The 15,657-nt window shown below is 42.2% G+C and overlaps 1 protein-coding gene and 1 pseudogene across 1 annotated transcript in view; one reads left to right on the top strand and one right to left on the bottom strand.

The window, feature by feature from the left end:
• Positions 1-8,058, top strand: part of DZANK1 (double zinc ribbon and ankyrin repeat domains 1) — a 101,458-nt gene extending 93,400 nt beyond the window's left edge. The window contains exons 18-19 of the mRNA XM_037056997.1: positions 6,818-6,892; positions 7,818-8,058. Coding sequence (XP_036912892.1) covers positions 6,818-6,892; positions 7,818-7,941 — 199 coding nt within the window. The 3' untranslated portion in view covers positions 7,942-8,058. The remainder of the gene's footprint in view (positions 1-6,817; positions 6,893-7,817) is intronic.
• Positions 432-5,755, bottom strand: LOC118994348 (lysine--tRNA ligase-like; annotated as a pseudogene).
• Positions 8,059-15,657: the final 7,599 nt, after the last annotated feature.

Raw genomic sequence — 15,657 nt, forward strand, 5'->3', positions numbered from 1 at the left:
ATTCTGTAGTTGTCAGACTACAGAATTCAGCTCAGTTCCTGACATTCCTGAGTGATCATTTTTCTATATTTTAGTTGTAATTTTGATGTGGTTGTGTGAAGAGGAGAGCCATGTCTGCCCATGCTGCCATCTTAACTGGAAGTTGGAATTTCTGATCGCTTTTGTTTTTTTCTGTTTTGAAAAGGACTGTGTCTTCAATAAATCCATAATCCTATCTTGTTTCTTACTTTTCCTTTACTTTTTTGTTTTTAGAGATAAATGCTTTATTTGGTAACAAGGAATAAAAGAGAAACTCTTAATTCCTTTTTTCTCACTGGTGACTGAATTGCAATAGTCAAATGGATACCAACATACAAGAATTCCCTTGCAGTCCTTGATCTTTTGCAGAAGTGCAAAGGTGCTTGAGTTACGTGACTTGCAATTATCATTTTCTAGACAGAAGTGCCAGCTGTTGTGCTTTCCAATGTATTAGCAGTTGCTACATTTTCTGTCTTGTCTTCAGGTTTCATGGCAGGAAACAGAATTACTTCCTTGATGTTATGGAGTCTGTGAGAAACATGGTGACTTAGTCAATGTCCATACCCCAGCCAGCTGTGGGGGGTAGCCTGTATTCCAGAGCAGTGTAGAAATTTTTGTCTATGAACATGACCTTGTCATCACCAGAGGCCTTGGCCTTGGCCTGTTCTTAGAAAAGTTGTTGCTGCCTTGGGGTTACTCAGCTCAGTGTAGGCATTGCATATTTTCTTCTTCACAACAAAAAGCTTAAAGTGCTCAGTCAGACCCTCTTTAGAGTGGTGCCATTTTACCAAAGGGATCATTACCTGTTGGTAATCACAGATAAATGTAGGATTGATGCATTTCACTTCCAGGAACTCCCCAACAAGCTTACCAAGGAGCCTGGCTGTGGTCCAGCGTGGAGGGCATTCAACAGCTTTTGCCACACAGATATCATAAAAAAATTTGCAAGTTTCTTCAGTTTCAAAGAGGTTGGTTTCTGTCGGCTTCACCCCCAGGGCTTTCTCAAGCTCTTCTACCATGCTGATTTTCCAGCAGGGTGGGGTGAGGTCAATCTCATAGGCTTGGCCCTCTGGGTCATCTGGATAATAGGTGACCTTGTAACCACCTGTAATGTGCTTTACTATTCCTGAAATCATCTCCCTAATTTCCATGAGATCATGATAGTCTGTTTAGGCCATGTAAAACTCACAGGTGGTAAACTCAAGATTGTGAATCATATCAATTCCTTCATTCCAGGACTGGCATCCAATTTCATAAACCTAGTCAATTCCACCAACCACCCACATCTTATGGTAGAGTTCTAGAGCAATTCTCATACATAAATTCAGGTCCAGCTCATTGTGGAAGGTGATTGAAGTCTTGGACACAGCTGCCCCTGGGATGATGATCATCATGGGAGTTTTAGTCTCTAGGAATCCCAACTCATCCAAGAAACTTTTTATATATGTGATGATCTTTGAGCAGATGATGAATCTCTGCCTCACAAAGTCATTCAGAATCAAGTCTAAGTGTGGTGGACTCCTGCCAGCAGAGTACGCCTGTTATGGCTGACAATGAGAATGAACGCAGAGGTGACAACAATCATGTGAAGAAAAAGGAAACAGCATGGCTACTCTCTCAAGGAGAGAGTGTCAATGGGTACCTCAGCCATTCTCTCAAGAGGGAGAGCACCTTGACCCTTGCCTAGATAGGCTTTTATTGTTTTCCTCTGGTCTTACATCAGAGAAAGATTTATTACCTATTACATAGAATATTGTTGTCTGCATTTTAGGTACACTCAAGGAAATAAAAATAACATGCAGAGGGGAATGGCAATGAGCTGATTAGCTCTGTCCTTGGGAAAATTCATACAGGCTTTGGATATTACCTTGAAGACAGACAATACACATTTGTTGTTTTAGACCAGGGTGATGGAGTTTTAGCAAGAGCAAGCCATAACAGCTTGTATGCATTTTCTATGCCTGATTCCCATGGGAAAACTCGGTTTGAAGGTCTGGCTCCTGCCCACCACTTTGCTTCTATATGTTTTCCATACAGAGCTGAGTCACATTTGCTAGACTAAAACAAACCGGTTCTCTTCATCTAAGTATCTCTGATGATATCTTTGGTCTTTGAGGCTAAAGTGAAGATGAGGTAACATATGCAAGCAAGGAAACAGCAGTGTGATCTCATAGGGAATGATGCTCAGCTCACACTTCTTGGTTTTCCCAGGATTCTCCTGAACCCCAACTATGTCTCTCCAACACAGTTTGATATTGATATGAATAAATTCTTCTTATGATTTATAACTCCTGGAATTGACCATGACTTGCAACTTGATCCCCTCTCCTCGAAGGTCATAGAAGATGTGCTTTCCCCTAGATGCTCTTTTGGTATGGATCCTATCTGCCACCTTTAAGGTAATGTCATTCAGGTGGTTCCCAGGCCACAGGTGACTATATTCTTGGATGAAGTGAGTCAGTGAGAAGTCTATATGGAATTTGTGTGGTTATGGATTTTCCACATTGACCTATCGTTGGTGGATGGCTTGGCTGAGGATCTTGTAGTATTGGTTTGGGTCCAGGCCCTCCTCCTCAGCACCTGCATCATTGTCAGTGGTGCGGTGGGTGACAGCAGCATTGGCCTGGCTTAGTTGTTTCTTACTGAGCTCCTTCTTCATGTCCTCCTTCTCCACTATTTCCTTTACAGCTTTCAGGTGTCTGTTTAGCTCATTTTTGCTTAGTTTTTCCTTGCCACTATCCACGTTCATTTCAGGCCCATGCACTGTAGCTACATATCTGGGGACCTGAACTGAAAGTGTTTCTTACTTTTTCAGTGCTGTTCTTCTTAGAGACATTCTTCTTGGGGTATACTTTTGATTCAGGTTTTGCCTGATAGCTTTCCAGCCCTGCTGCACAGTGGATATTATAGGATTCCTTTTTAACTGGAATCCACCTGAAGTTATTGTTCACATTTTCCTCTTTCTGGGTTTTGACCCTTGCCAGGATAAGATGTGGCCTCAGGTAACTTCTTCAGAAAGGGTGTGTAGAAATAACTTTCTGAGCTCTTGAATGCCCTAAAAATGACTTTTAAAAAATTTACTCTTACTTAGTATTTGACTAACATTAATTTCTTTTCTTTTTTTGGCAGATATTTTGTTTTTATTATTTTGTTAATATATTTTATTGATTATACCATTACAGTTGTTCTATTCCCCCCCTTCATTCCCCTCCACCCGCACACTCCCTCCCCCACCATTCTCCCCCCCTTAGTTTATAACCACGTGTCTCAAGTTCTTTGGATTCTATATTTACCCCACTATTCTCACCCTCCCCCTATCTATTTTCTACCTACCATCTATGCTATTTTCTGTGCCTTCTCCCCTCTTCTCCCCCTCCCACCCCCCTGTTTCTAACCCTCCATGTGTTCTTCATTTCTATGGTTCCACTCCTGATCTAGCTGTCCTCTTGGTTTGCTTTTGTTTTAGGTGTGGTTGTTAATAACTGTGTGTTTGCTGTCCTTTCACTGTTCATATTTTTCATCTTCTTTTTCTTATATAAGTCCCTTTAGCATTTCATATAATAAGGGCTTGGTGATGATGAACTCCTTGAACTTGACCTTATCTGAGAAGCACTTTATCTGTCCTTCCATTCTAAATGAAAGTTTTGCTGGATAAAGCAATCTTGGCTGTAGGTCTTTGGATTTCATGACTTGGAATACTTCTTTCCAGCCCCTTCTTGCCTGTAAGGTCTCTTTTGAGAAATCCGCTGACAGTCTGATGGGTACTCCTTTGTAGGTGACTGTCCCCTTATCCCTTGCTGCTTCTAGGATTCTCTCCTTCATTTTGGTCTTGGCTAATGTAATTATGATGTGCCTTGGTGTGTTCCTTCTTGGGTCCAACTTCTTTGGGACTCTCTGAGCTTCCTGGATTTCCTGGAAGTCTATTTCCTTTGCCAGACTGGGGAAGTTCTCCTTTATTATTTGTTCAAATACGTTTTCCACTCGTGGCTGTTTCTTTCCCCCTTCTGGTACCCCTATAATCCGGATGTTGGAACGTTTAAAGATGTCCTGGAGGTTCCTAAGCCTCTCCTCATTTTTTTGAATTCTCATTTCTTCATTCCTTTCTGGTGGGATGTTTTGTTCTTCCTTCTGGTCCATTCCATTGATTTGAGTCCCAGTTTCCTTTCCATCACTATTGGTTTCCTGTGCATCTCCCTTCATTTCAATTAGTTTAGCCTTCATATGTTCCTCTAATTTGTGACTATGTTCCTCTAATTTGTGACTATAATCTACCAGTTCTGTGAGCATCCTGATAAATAGTGTCTTGAATTGTGCTTCTGAGAGGCTGGCAATTTCTCGGTCGCTTAGAGTTATTGGCTCTGGGACTTTGAGTTCTTCTTGCGCCATCTTTTGGGTTGTTCGTGCCTGTTTCATAGCAGGATCAGAGCCCTGAAGTGTTCACTAGAACAGGGCAACTAAGTCGCTGGGTTGTGACCCTGTATGTGGGGGCGGGGTCAAAGAGGGACAAGGGCTTCCCGCCACGGCCCCTGCACCGCAGCCACCATCGTCACCAGGCCCACATGTTTCGTTCCACTGCACTCAAGTGTGCCACCGCCGTCAGCCCTCCACCACTTGGTTCGCCCCCTGGGGCCTGTGTGGTCCGTCTCACTGTGCGCGAATGTGCGACTTTGGTCAGTCTGCCCCATACCCCGACTGGTTCCGGGCTGCCTGCGCACCTAGGTCGGGGGATCTATCCTGCCTGACCTGGTTCCACTGCTGGCTCCGCCTCTCTTACCGTCCTGGTTGAATTCCGTTTTCTGGTCTTTGGGTGTGTCCTAGTTCTCCGGACCTTTGTTGTGTTCAAACTTGGTTGTGGGAGAAGGCACAGTGTTTCCACCTATGCCTCCATCTTGGCAGAAGCCTCCTGACCAACATTAATTTCTGTGTTCAAAATAAAATTTCCTCAAGTCTTAGAAACTCTTGTTGCCTTGATTTCTAGCATCCCACATAACCTATGACAATTCTACACTAAATTCTTGTTCATTTGTGACTTATTTGTTCTTCTGGAAGCATTTATCCTGATGTTTGGAAATTTCACAAGGGTATTTTTTTATGTGCTGTTTTTTATTCACCCATTTGCCCCATTAATCTGAAAAGTCATGTCTTTCTTCAGATCAAGCAAAGTTTCTCCTATTACCTCTTCGATATTTTCACCTCTCCATTTTTTAAATTCTCTCTTTCTAAGCCTCCTATTAGTTTGATGTGAGCCTGTTGGATTGATCCCCTATATCTTTCTTTTTTATTTTTTTCATTTCCCCTTTTCTGTTTTAAGAGATTTTCTTAACCTTCTTATTTAATACTTTTTATTTTAACAATCATATTTTTACTTTCTAAGAGCTACTTTTTGTTCTCATTATTTCTTCTTCATAATCCCATGTTCTTTATTCTTCTGAGGATACCAGTTAGGTTTTCTCCTTTAAAAATTTTTTTTATGTTTTCGTGTCTTGGTTTTTCTCAGATGTTTGCCATCCTTTGTTGTTTATCTGTGTTTAGCATCGGGAATGTGCTGAATGAGTGGGAATTTTGTCTACATGGGTGGAGCTTGTCAACTGGGGAGTTTTGAGGGGTAGAAGAAGATACTCTCTGGCTGGGACAAGTGGAAGACTTCCCTCTGGGTGTGGCAGTTGCTGACCTGATTTGAACCAAAGGCTCCATTTATCTTGTTCAGAGAAGAGGCCACCATATATTTCTTCTCCATTGGGATAAATTTATGCCTGCAGATACATCTGCAGGTACAGGGGATGGAGATGGTATCAGGGAAAAAGCAGGTCTTGGAGAATGTAGAATTCATTTGCTCATTTCATTTCTACTCCAGTCATGATTCCCATGTACCATCTTCCTGCCATCTTGGATCAGGAGCCTTTCATGAGTTCTAGAATGCAGGCACCACCCAATCCTCCATTTCAGTGATCTATTGCTCCCTCTCTGGGGACCTTCCAGGCAAGGACAAGAGACAGTCTGGTCTTCAGTAAAGTATGCTCTGTCTGACCTGTAGGGCTTGCTCTGTGGATTCTAAGATTGGGGCTTACTATTATATCATACCAACCCAACTCACTGAAGCCAAAGTCATTTTCTCTGAATGAGAATGGGAGCCTCAGCCCTAAAAGGTTATCATCCTATGGTCAATGCCCAAGAGGACCAAGCCACTGTTGAGACTATATCTAGTATGTTCCATAAACTCTGGAAAGTTACCAAAATGGTTTTATTACCATTTGTTAAATCACCTACAAACCAGATCCTTGAGGGGTTTCTCACTTTAAAAAGATAAATGTGTTCTGCCCTGTCCTGTGTGGCTCAATTGATTGGAACATTGTCCCATAACCAAAGGGTTGGGGGTTTCATTCCCAGTCATGCACATAGCTAGGTTGCAGTTCAGTCCCTGATCCAGACACACACAATCTTCAGTCCAGGTGCTTATGATCCCTAGTACGAAAGTGTACAGAAGGCAACCAATCAATGTTTCTCTCTCGTATTGATGTTTTGCTCTCTCCCTTCCTCTCTCTCTAAAAAGCAATGGAAACTGTCTTTGGGTGAGGATTAAAAAAATTAATAAATGTGTTCATAGATGTTTCACTTTCTATGTAATATCACAGCTTAGCCACCATCACAGTATTTCTCCAAGGGAAGTGGCAGTGAGGGGTGACAGAAGAGATTATCGCAATTTGTTAAGTAGGTCAGTGGGTGAAACAAAGGCATCTTTGGTCATGTGCTCCCTTTCCAGTTCCTTTAGCCAGGATAATTTTTTTGTTTCCCCAAATAGCCTCCAAAATACAGCTCTTCATGAAGCAGCTCTGCTTGGCCTGGCAGGAAGGAAGTGCATCGCTGCTTTACTGGGGTATGTTCCCTGGCCCCTGGCCCTGGGGAGACTTGGAGGGCCCTAGTGATCCCCACTGCTTACCTGGGGTGATTTCAGAGGGCCCTGGTGCCTGAATATATAATTAATCCTGTGAATGGGGGCCATTGTCTCACCGTGGCTTCCAGGCAGTCTGAGCGATTCTTTCTTTATTTTACTTTTTAAGTATATCTTTATGATTATGCTATTACTGTTGTCCCATTTTTCTCCCCTTTATTTCCTTCTCCCCTGCACCCCTCCTCCCACCAGCACTCCCCCCCAAACTTAGTGCATGTCCATGGGATGTACATATAAATTCTTTGGCTTCTCCATTTCCTATAATATTCTTAACCTCTCCCTGTCTATTTTGTACCTACCATTTATGCTTCTTATTCCCTGTATCTTTTCCCCCATTTCCTCCCTCCCCCTCCCTACTGATAACCCTCCCTGTGATCGTATGATTCTGTTCCTGTTTTAGTTATTTGCTTAATTGTTTTTGTTTTTGTTTTTAGCTTCAGTGTTGATAGTTGTTTGTTGTCATTTTACTATTCATAATTTTGATCTTCTTTTTCTTAGATAAGTCCCTTTAACATTTCATGTAATAAGGGCTTGGTGATGATGAACTCCTTTAACTTTACACATAATGAAAATGTTGTCCTCCTTAAATGTAGTTGGTCATAGGACTTTGATGCAATGGTGCCCAATGGCCAGGATTAGCAATTGAAGATTTGAAATCAGAAAGCCCCTCATGTCTCACTCTTTTGAGAGCCACCCTTAAGAACAGGGGTCATGGTGACCTCTTGTGGGCAGGTTTGGGAAGGTGGGGCCAGGAGGCTCCCAAACTGGCCTCTGTGTCTGGGAAAAGCCAGGCCTTCAGGTCCAAGTGCCCATGTTCTTCAGTTCACCTCCCATTCCCTTCTCTTCCCAGATGCAATGCAAGCGTCCAGAAGAAGAACACTAGTGGTCAGACAGCCCATGACCTGGCTCTGACAATTGGGGATGACCTCATCACCTCGCTTTTTGCTGCTAAGCTCCACCTGGATGACTGTTAGACCCTACAGGCTCTGCGGGGCTTCACTTAAAGAGACCATCCAGCTCTGGCTGTTCTTCGTCGTTTCTTTCTGAAATGTGTATTTGAGGCTTGGGAATTGAAGTTAAGAGGAACTCAAGTTTTCTAAAAATTATGTGACATTGTAAGCCACCAATACCACAAGGGCATTTTTTAATGTGCCCTGGATGGTCATGAACTTAATGTATGTTTTATTGCTGCTTATTTTAGAATTTTCTTTTAAATTTATTTTTCAACAGATAATAATTGCATATAATTCAAAGTTAAAAAGTATGAAGTATTATGTTGTGAAAAATCTGCTTCTTATCCCTGCCCCACAGCTGCCCACTTCCCCTGCCCCTCCTCAGAAGCAGCCAATTATACCAGTATCATGTATATCCTTCCAGAAATAGTATAGGTTTATATAAGCACATGCCTATAATATATGCATATGCAGCCCTCACTGGTGTAGCTCAGTGGATTCAGTGTGGGCTGTGAACCAAAGGGTCACCAGTTCAATTCCCAGTCAGGGCACATGCCTGCGTTGTGGGCCAAGTCCCCAGTTGGGGACATATGAGGGGAAACCACACATTGATGTTTCTCTTCCTTTCTTCTTCCTTTCCCCTCTAAATAAATAAATAAAAATATATGCATATGCACATATGTAGACTATGTAAAAATATAAGTATAGATAACACACATATATATTCTTTCCCCTCTTTTAAGACAAAGTAGCAAAGTACATACTGTTTCATCTTGTTCTTTGCATAATATAGCTTGTAGGTGGTTCCAAATCAGAACAGAAAGGTTGAGTTTATTTTAAAATGTCTTCTTATGGTGAACTCATCGATATTACTATTGTTATGGTTTGTAATTTGGTGACAAATAAGCTTTGAATAAACTACTTGCAAGAATGTGTAACTTTGACTTATTTCTTTTTTCAGAATTTTGTTCTAGTCTTTGAGTGATCTAATCATGAAGTCCCTAAATTGATTCTGTTAATGTATATAACTAGAATTTTCATTAATTTAAAATAACAAACAGTACAGTAAATAACAGACTTTGTTAAGTGGTTGCTATCATCACTACCTGCACTTTATTTCCCATGAATGGCTGAATGTCTGTAGAGAGGACAGGCACAGTCTTTGGAATCCAAGCTCCCAGTGGAGTGTGGCGGTGCTGGCCCTGAGTTCCACTGGCCACACCCTAGGCAGTCTTTGTTGGGATGCTGCAAGGGTAACCTGTGACTGGAGAGACCCATGGAGTGTGATCATCTTATTTGGTGTCTGGGGGTGGTGGAAGAGGAAGAGGTTGCACTGTGTCATCTTTGCTTAGCCAGAGTTATCTTCTTTTATGGCTCAGTCCAGGGTTGGCTGCGAGAGAAACCGCACAAGGTTTTCAATTTAGAAGGTGGAAGTGAAACCATGACCACCACAAGTGGGTTAGGGCACCAGATACCACTGCAGCTCATACCCCACAGGCTCTGGAATCAGCCAACAGGGAGCAGGGTATGGAGTTCAAGACTATTTTCTCCAAACCTCAGAAGGTAAGAAGTGCCCCAAGGACCCATGGGTTCCAGAAACAATCATCTCAAAGCTCTTGGAGGTAACTTTACTACCCTGAGTGCAGGAACCACATCTTTACTGTACTTTGGTTTTCCACATGTCCTGGTGGAGAGTTCTGTCCTCTGTCCCCTAGAGGAGGGGTATCAAACTCATTTTCACTGGGGGCCACATTAGCCTCACAGTTGCCTTCAAAGGGCCAAATGTAGTTTTAGGACTGTATAAATGTAACTACTCCTTAACTGGGGGCAAGGAGCTCTGTGCTGCCTCCAGGTAGAAACAAGGTGCTTAGCCAAATAAAACAAGGTATAGGGCCAGATTCAGCCCTCAGGCCTGGTGTTTGCCACCTGTGACCTAGAGGCAAAACATAGGTCTCACATAGGTCTCTCTCCTTTCACTAAAGCCCATGTCCAGCACAAATCACCCTTGAATGTCACTCCTTCAGAATCAAATTTCATTTAAAATATGAACAGGTAGCTTAATATTTAAAATGCAAGGACACAGGTTCGAATCCAGAAACATTCTGATGAAATCCAACAGGGTTATGTAAAACATCATATAAACATTGAACTACGTTTTCAGGAAAACTAAATTACATTTCAGGCAGGGCCTTTCCAATTTCTAACTTGATGTTATTATCTTTTATGAAGCTTTATTTTCTAATGACACTATGTCAGGGCTTGATAAGAGAGCAGAACCTTACAATAAGTGATATTGTATAAGGGGTTTATGACTGTACTCAGTTGTAGGAGTGAGTGAGGCTGGTTGTAGGCCCAGAGTAACTGTAGATCAGCAGGGCCACAGTGGGGAAGAAAAGGTGGACATGAAGAGGGGATGTGAGGACAAACTGGCACCCTCATGGACACCTCCCTCCTCCCTCCTCATAGTCACAGGCGACTTGCAGGAGATGCTGGTGCCCATCATCATGGAGCAGGTCCCAGGCTGGGATCTCCAGAAACAGATGCTGAGACTGGATGGAAGAGATCGTGTGTTTATTTGGGATCAACATTTGTGAAGGGAGAAAGGGGTCAGTGATGCAGGCCCAGCAAACCCTCAGCCATCCTTGGGGTGGGTCACTGGAGAGGAGGACTGGCCGTTAGTGTTCCCCTGTGCCTTGATAACTACAGCTCAGGCACCAAGTGAGAGCCATCCAGGAAAGGTGTGTCCTCAGGAAAGGCAGCTCCCTGAGGCAGATTCTGAAGTTACTAATGGCGAGAGGTGGTCTGCTCCAGCTCTCTCCATGGCCAGGCAGCCAGTCCTGCCTCAAAGGGGCATCTGGGCGGTGCACTTCTGTGTGTGTCCCAGAGCTATACAGTTCCTGACCAGTTGCTAGAGGCGCTGGAGGGGGAGGAGCAGCTCACACCCACAGCCCATACCCAGAAGCCAAGAGGGAAGTAGGACACTGCCCTTTGAGCCCCCACCCTGGAGTCTCAACTCAAGCCGTGTGGTTGGCGCTCAATGGCCTGGGCTCCAGGGCCTGAAGGTCCAATGGTTGGTGGCTCAGGCCACCATCTGGACCCACTGCCATCTTCTCCTGAGGAGTGGTTGCTGCTTTATGCTTTTGTCCCACATCCCCACAGGGCTACAGTCAGTGTCCTGGAGTTTGCCATTTCCTCCTTACCATAGAGGTGAGTTCCCAAGTGTTTATTTGCCAGCTGAGTTCTTATATTTTTCTTATTGATTTGGAGAAGTTCTTTACATTTTATAGAAGGAGAGTATCTCCTATAATCCATAGATTATAGATCACAGCATATGGTCAATGGTATGACATTTGGAGAGACCATGGCATGCACGGAGAGTTTAATGCACTTGTGTGTCAGTCTGTGTTCATCCTCTGCCCAGTGGATCATGAGGCACCCCTAGAAGAAGGATAAATAGAACTACAACCAAGTTTAGGCATTTGTGTCTGGTCAGCCCTTCAATATTGCATGTGGCTTTGACCATCTCCCATCTCCCATCTCCCATTTCTCTCCTTGAATGCCTATAATATCTTTTCTTCTCAATACAACATGGTCAAAGTGCACTGAAACACAAGACTACTTACACAATAGAAAGATCTCTCCAAGGCCTAACAAAAGCTAAAATTTCTTACTCAAGCCCTTCCCACATTTCTTATGTTACATTTCTTATACTTTGCCTTCTGAAATAAGAACCCACCATGACTTCACATTTAATTGAAGTGTGCATTATGAACAATGATATCCACATTTATACCATTTTTGAGAACCTGATTAGATAGCAGCACATCCAACCTCATATTCGTACATTTCTCCATCCTCTAGGAAACGGGGCAAATAGAACCATGAAACTGCATTATGTTGTTGTTAGTGTTTTGTTTCATTTTATTCCCCTCCCACCCTTCCCTCTTCCCCCTCCCACCCTCACCCCATCAGAGCAACATTTTACAAGCAAATGTGTGACTTTTTCAGCCAGGAGGTTGCTCAGAGGCTGCAGGGTAGGCAAAATTCCTGCCTGATTTCACCCTCTTTGGGTTAACTGCATGAACTGAATCAAAGTCAGTGGGATTCATTTATTACAGGGAAAATTGTAAAGCTGCAGGTTCATGGGTTTATAGTTTAAAAAATTAAACCAAGCACGGGGGGCGGGGCAGGGCTGGGAATATAAGACAGAAAACTGTACTTGAAAAATAATTAAATTTAAAAAAAGGTAAGCCAAGCTATTCAGAAACTTTGGTAAATTTTGGAGAGAAATCACATACAACGAGGCTCACCCTGCTAAACTGTGTCCCTGGGGAGAGCTCTAGTGCAAAGGTCTAGCCCTTTTCCTTATTCTCTGTCTCAGTTGGTAGCACCTGAAATATCTATCCAAGGATCCTCCTTGATATCAGTCAGCCTCAGCTCCCTTCTCTCTCCCACTTGTATCCAAACATCAAGCCCTGTGACTGTGTCTTCTAAATGGTTTCTGGCTCCTTTTTCTTCTTTCTTCCTGAAACCACTGGCTTAGCCAAATGTTTTTGGCTGTGGTTAGTTTCCCAGTCACCATTGCTCACAGTATTCCAGAAGCTCCTATTATGTTGAACAATATGCCTAAAGGTCACTGAATTCTGAATTCTACTCAGCTAGGACCCTAGGAGCACAAACACTCCTGGCTCCTTCTGTGGATGGTGGGGCTCTCTCTGGTTTGATCCAGTAACAGAACTTCTCTAGCTGGAACCAGGTCCCCAGCTTCCTGGGCTTTAGGGTAAAGGTAAATCTCTCTCTCTGGCTCAGGTAGAAGCCAAGCCTCATTTTAAATTTTTCTTCAATTTATTTCTAAAGGGCTACCCATGGACTCACCCCTGTGGTTTTTCTCCTATGTCTATTTTGAATGTGTTAGACCCAGGTTTCTGCCTATCCTGGCCAACTACCAGGTTGAAAAGAGCCTCTTATTGCCTCCCAAAACTACCATCCTACAGATACAGTCATAAGAACTTTAGGCCCTGACTGGTGTGGTTCAATTCCTAGTCAAGGCACATGCCTGGGTTGCAGGCCAGATCCCCAGTAGGGGGTGTTGCCAGAGGCAACCAATCTCTCACTCATCAATGTTTCTCTCCTGCTCTTTCTCCCTCTCTCCCCCTCTCTCTAGAAATGAATAAATAAAATCTTTAAAAAATAAAATAAAAACTTTAGAAGTTTTCCTCTACATAAAAGACATGGCAAAAAGGGCTAGGGGACTACTTCCCAGGTTTTACTCTAAGAATAAGGCTATGGAGAGGCTGGTAAGTTATTCCCTCATTCCAGACCATGGAGTGGGTAAAGGAATCCAGCTTATTTCCTCCAGGGCAAAACTGACTTTGTACTAGAGCTCACCCAGGCTCACATAGTTTAGCCAACTATGTGCTTTGAGGTGGCCCAGAGTGCCACATTGTTCATCCCTATGCCTCTGAGATCCTTGCATCCATATTAGACTTTTTTCTATTATTTTATCTTTTGTTATAGGTCTGTTTGGATTTTCTTTTCCTTCTTGAATCAATTTCTTTATATATATATTTATATATATGCATATATGTATATATATATGTATACATATTTCTATATATGTATATATTTCTTTATATGTGTGTATATATATTTATATACATAATTGATTATGCTACTACAGTTGTCCCATTTTCCCTCCTTCACTCCCCTCCACACAGGACAGCCCCACTCACCCACATTCCCCCCCGTTAGTTTATGTCCATGTGCCATACATATAAGTTCTTTGCCTTCTACATTTCCCATACTATTCTTACCCTCCCCCTGTCTATTTTCTACCTACCATCTATGGGTTTGTGTGCATCCTAGGATCCTGTGGGTCTCTCCAATGAACTCTCCTATGAGGCTGGGAGTTTCTCCTGGCACCTCAACCCCCACAGGTGTTTTGAATCAGTGGTTTCAGGCTTTATTTCCCCATGCTGGAACCCTGGGTTGTGCAGTCTGTCCCAATACCCACTTTTGCCTTGTTTATCTGCATGAGAGTGCGGGACCACCTGGTCCGACAGCCACATTATTCACCACACCCTGTTCCACAGTCTGCCACTTTGCTGGGTCCTCCAGCCACCACTTTGCCCTGAGCCATCTCTGCCAAGGCTGCCTGTCTCTGCCCCTCCTACCAGTCTGGATGAATGTGTTTTCGTTAATCCCTTGGTTGTCAGACTTCCATACAGTTTGATTTTCTGTCAGTTCTAGTTGGGTTTTGTTTTTTAATTGTTGTTGTCCTTAAATTTGGTTGTGTGAGGAGGTACAGTATGTCCACCTACACCTCCATCTTGGCTGGAAGTTTTGAGTCAATTTCTTTAGGTCACCTTTTTCTAGAATTTATCTATTTCATCTAGCTTATCTAATTTGTTGAATGGCACACAATTGTTCATAGTATTCTCTTATATTTGTTTCTGTTTCCATAAGGTCAATACTCACATCCCCACTTTCAATTGATATTACTTGCATCTCTCTTGTTTTTCTTAGTTTGCTAGAGATCTCTCAATGTTAAATTTTTCAAAGAACCAACTTTCAGGTTCATTGATTCTTTCTGTTGTTTGTATTCTCAATTTCATTTATCTCCACTCTAATCATTATTGTTTCCTTCTTTTAGTTCAGTCTAGTTTACTTTTTCTAGTTTCATAAGGTGGGAGCTTATGTTTTTGACATCAGATCTTTTAAAATGTATATACTTATAGCTGTAAATTTCCCTCTGAGTACTGGTTTTAGTACATTCTATACATTTTGATACATTGTGTTGTCATTTTCATTTCCTTCTAAGTACTTTTAAATTTCCTTTGTGATTTCTTCTTTGACCCATTGGATATATGGGAGTGTATTATTTAATTTCCACAAATCTGTGGATTTTCCAGTCTTTCTTCTGTTATTGATTTTCCATTTCTTTTATTCCATTGTGTTTGGAGGATGTACTGGTATAATTTTTTAAAATTTATATTTCAATTACAGTTTACATTCAATATTATTTTGTATTAGTTTCAGGTGTACAGCACAGTGGTTAGAAAATCATATACTTTACAAAGTGGTCTCCCTGATATTTCAAGGACCAACCTGGCACCATACATAGTTATTACATTATTATTGACTATATTCCATATGCTGTACTTCACATTCCCAGACTATTTTGTGTTTTGTGATTATCAATTTATACTACTTAATCTTTAACTCTTTTCCACCCAGCTTCCAAACCCCCCTCCTCTCCAGCAACCATACAGCCTATTCTCTGTATCTGTAAGTCTGTTTCTGTTTTGTCTGTTCATTTATCTTGCTCTTTAGACTTCACATATAAGTAATGTCAAATGGTATTTGCCTTTCTCGATATGACTTATTTCACTTAGCACAGTAACCTCTTGGTTCACCCATGCTGTCACAAATAGTAAGATTCCATTCTTTTTTTATGGCCGAGTAATGTTCCATTGTATTTATATGCCAGCACTTTTTAAGTTTTTTAAAACTAATTAGTTAAAATTATTTTATTGTTGTTCAATTACAGTTGTCTGCATTTACGTCCCACCACTCCCCTCCACCCCAGCCAAACCTACCTCCTTCCCTTGCTTCCACACCTCTCTTGGTTTTGTCCATGTGTTCTTTATAGTTGTTCCTGAAAATGCTTCCCTCCATTTTCTCCTCCCATCTCCCCTCTAGTTACTGTCAGATTGTTCTTAATTTCAATGTCTCTGG

Source organism: Sturnira hondurensis, unplaced genomic scaffold (genome assembly GCF_014824575.4).
Source record: "Sturnira hondurensis isolate 20B ecotype Veracruz unplaced genomic scaffold, ASM1482457v3 Scaffold0009244, whole genome shotgun sequence".
Taxonomy (NCBI): Eukaryota; Metazoa; Chordata; class Mammalia; order Chiroptera; family Phyllostomidae; genus Sturnira; species Sturnira hondurensis.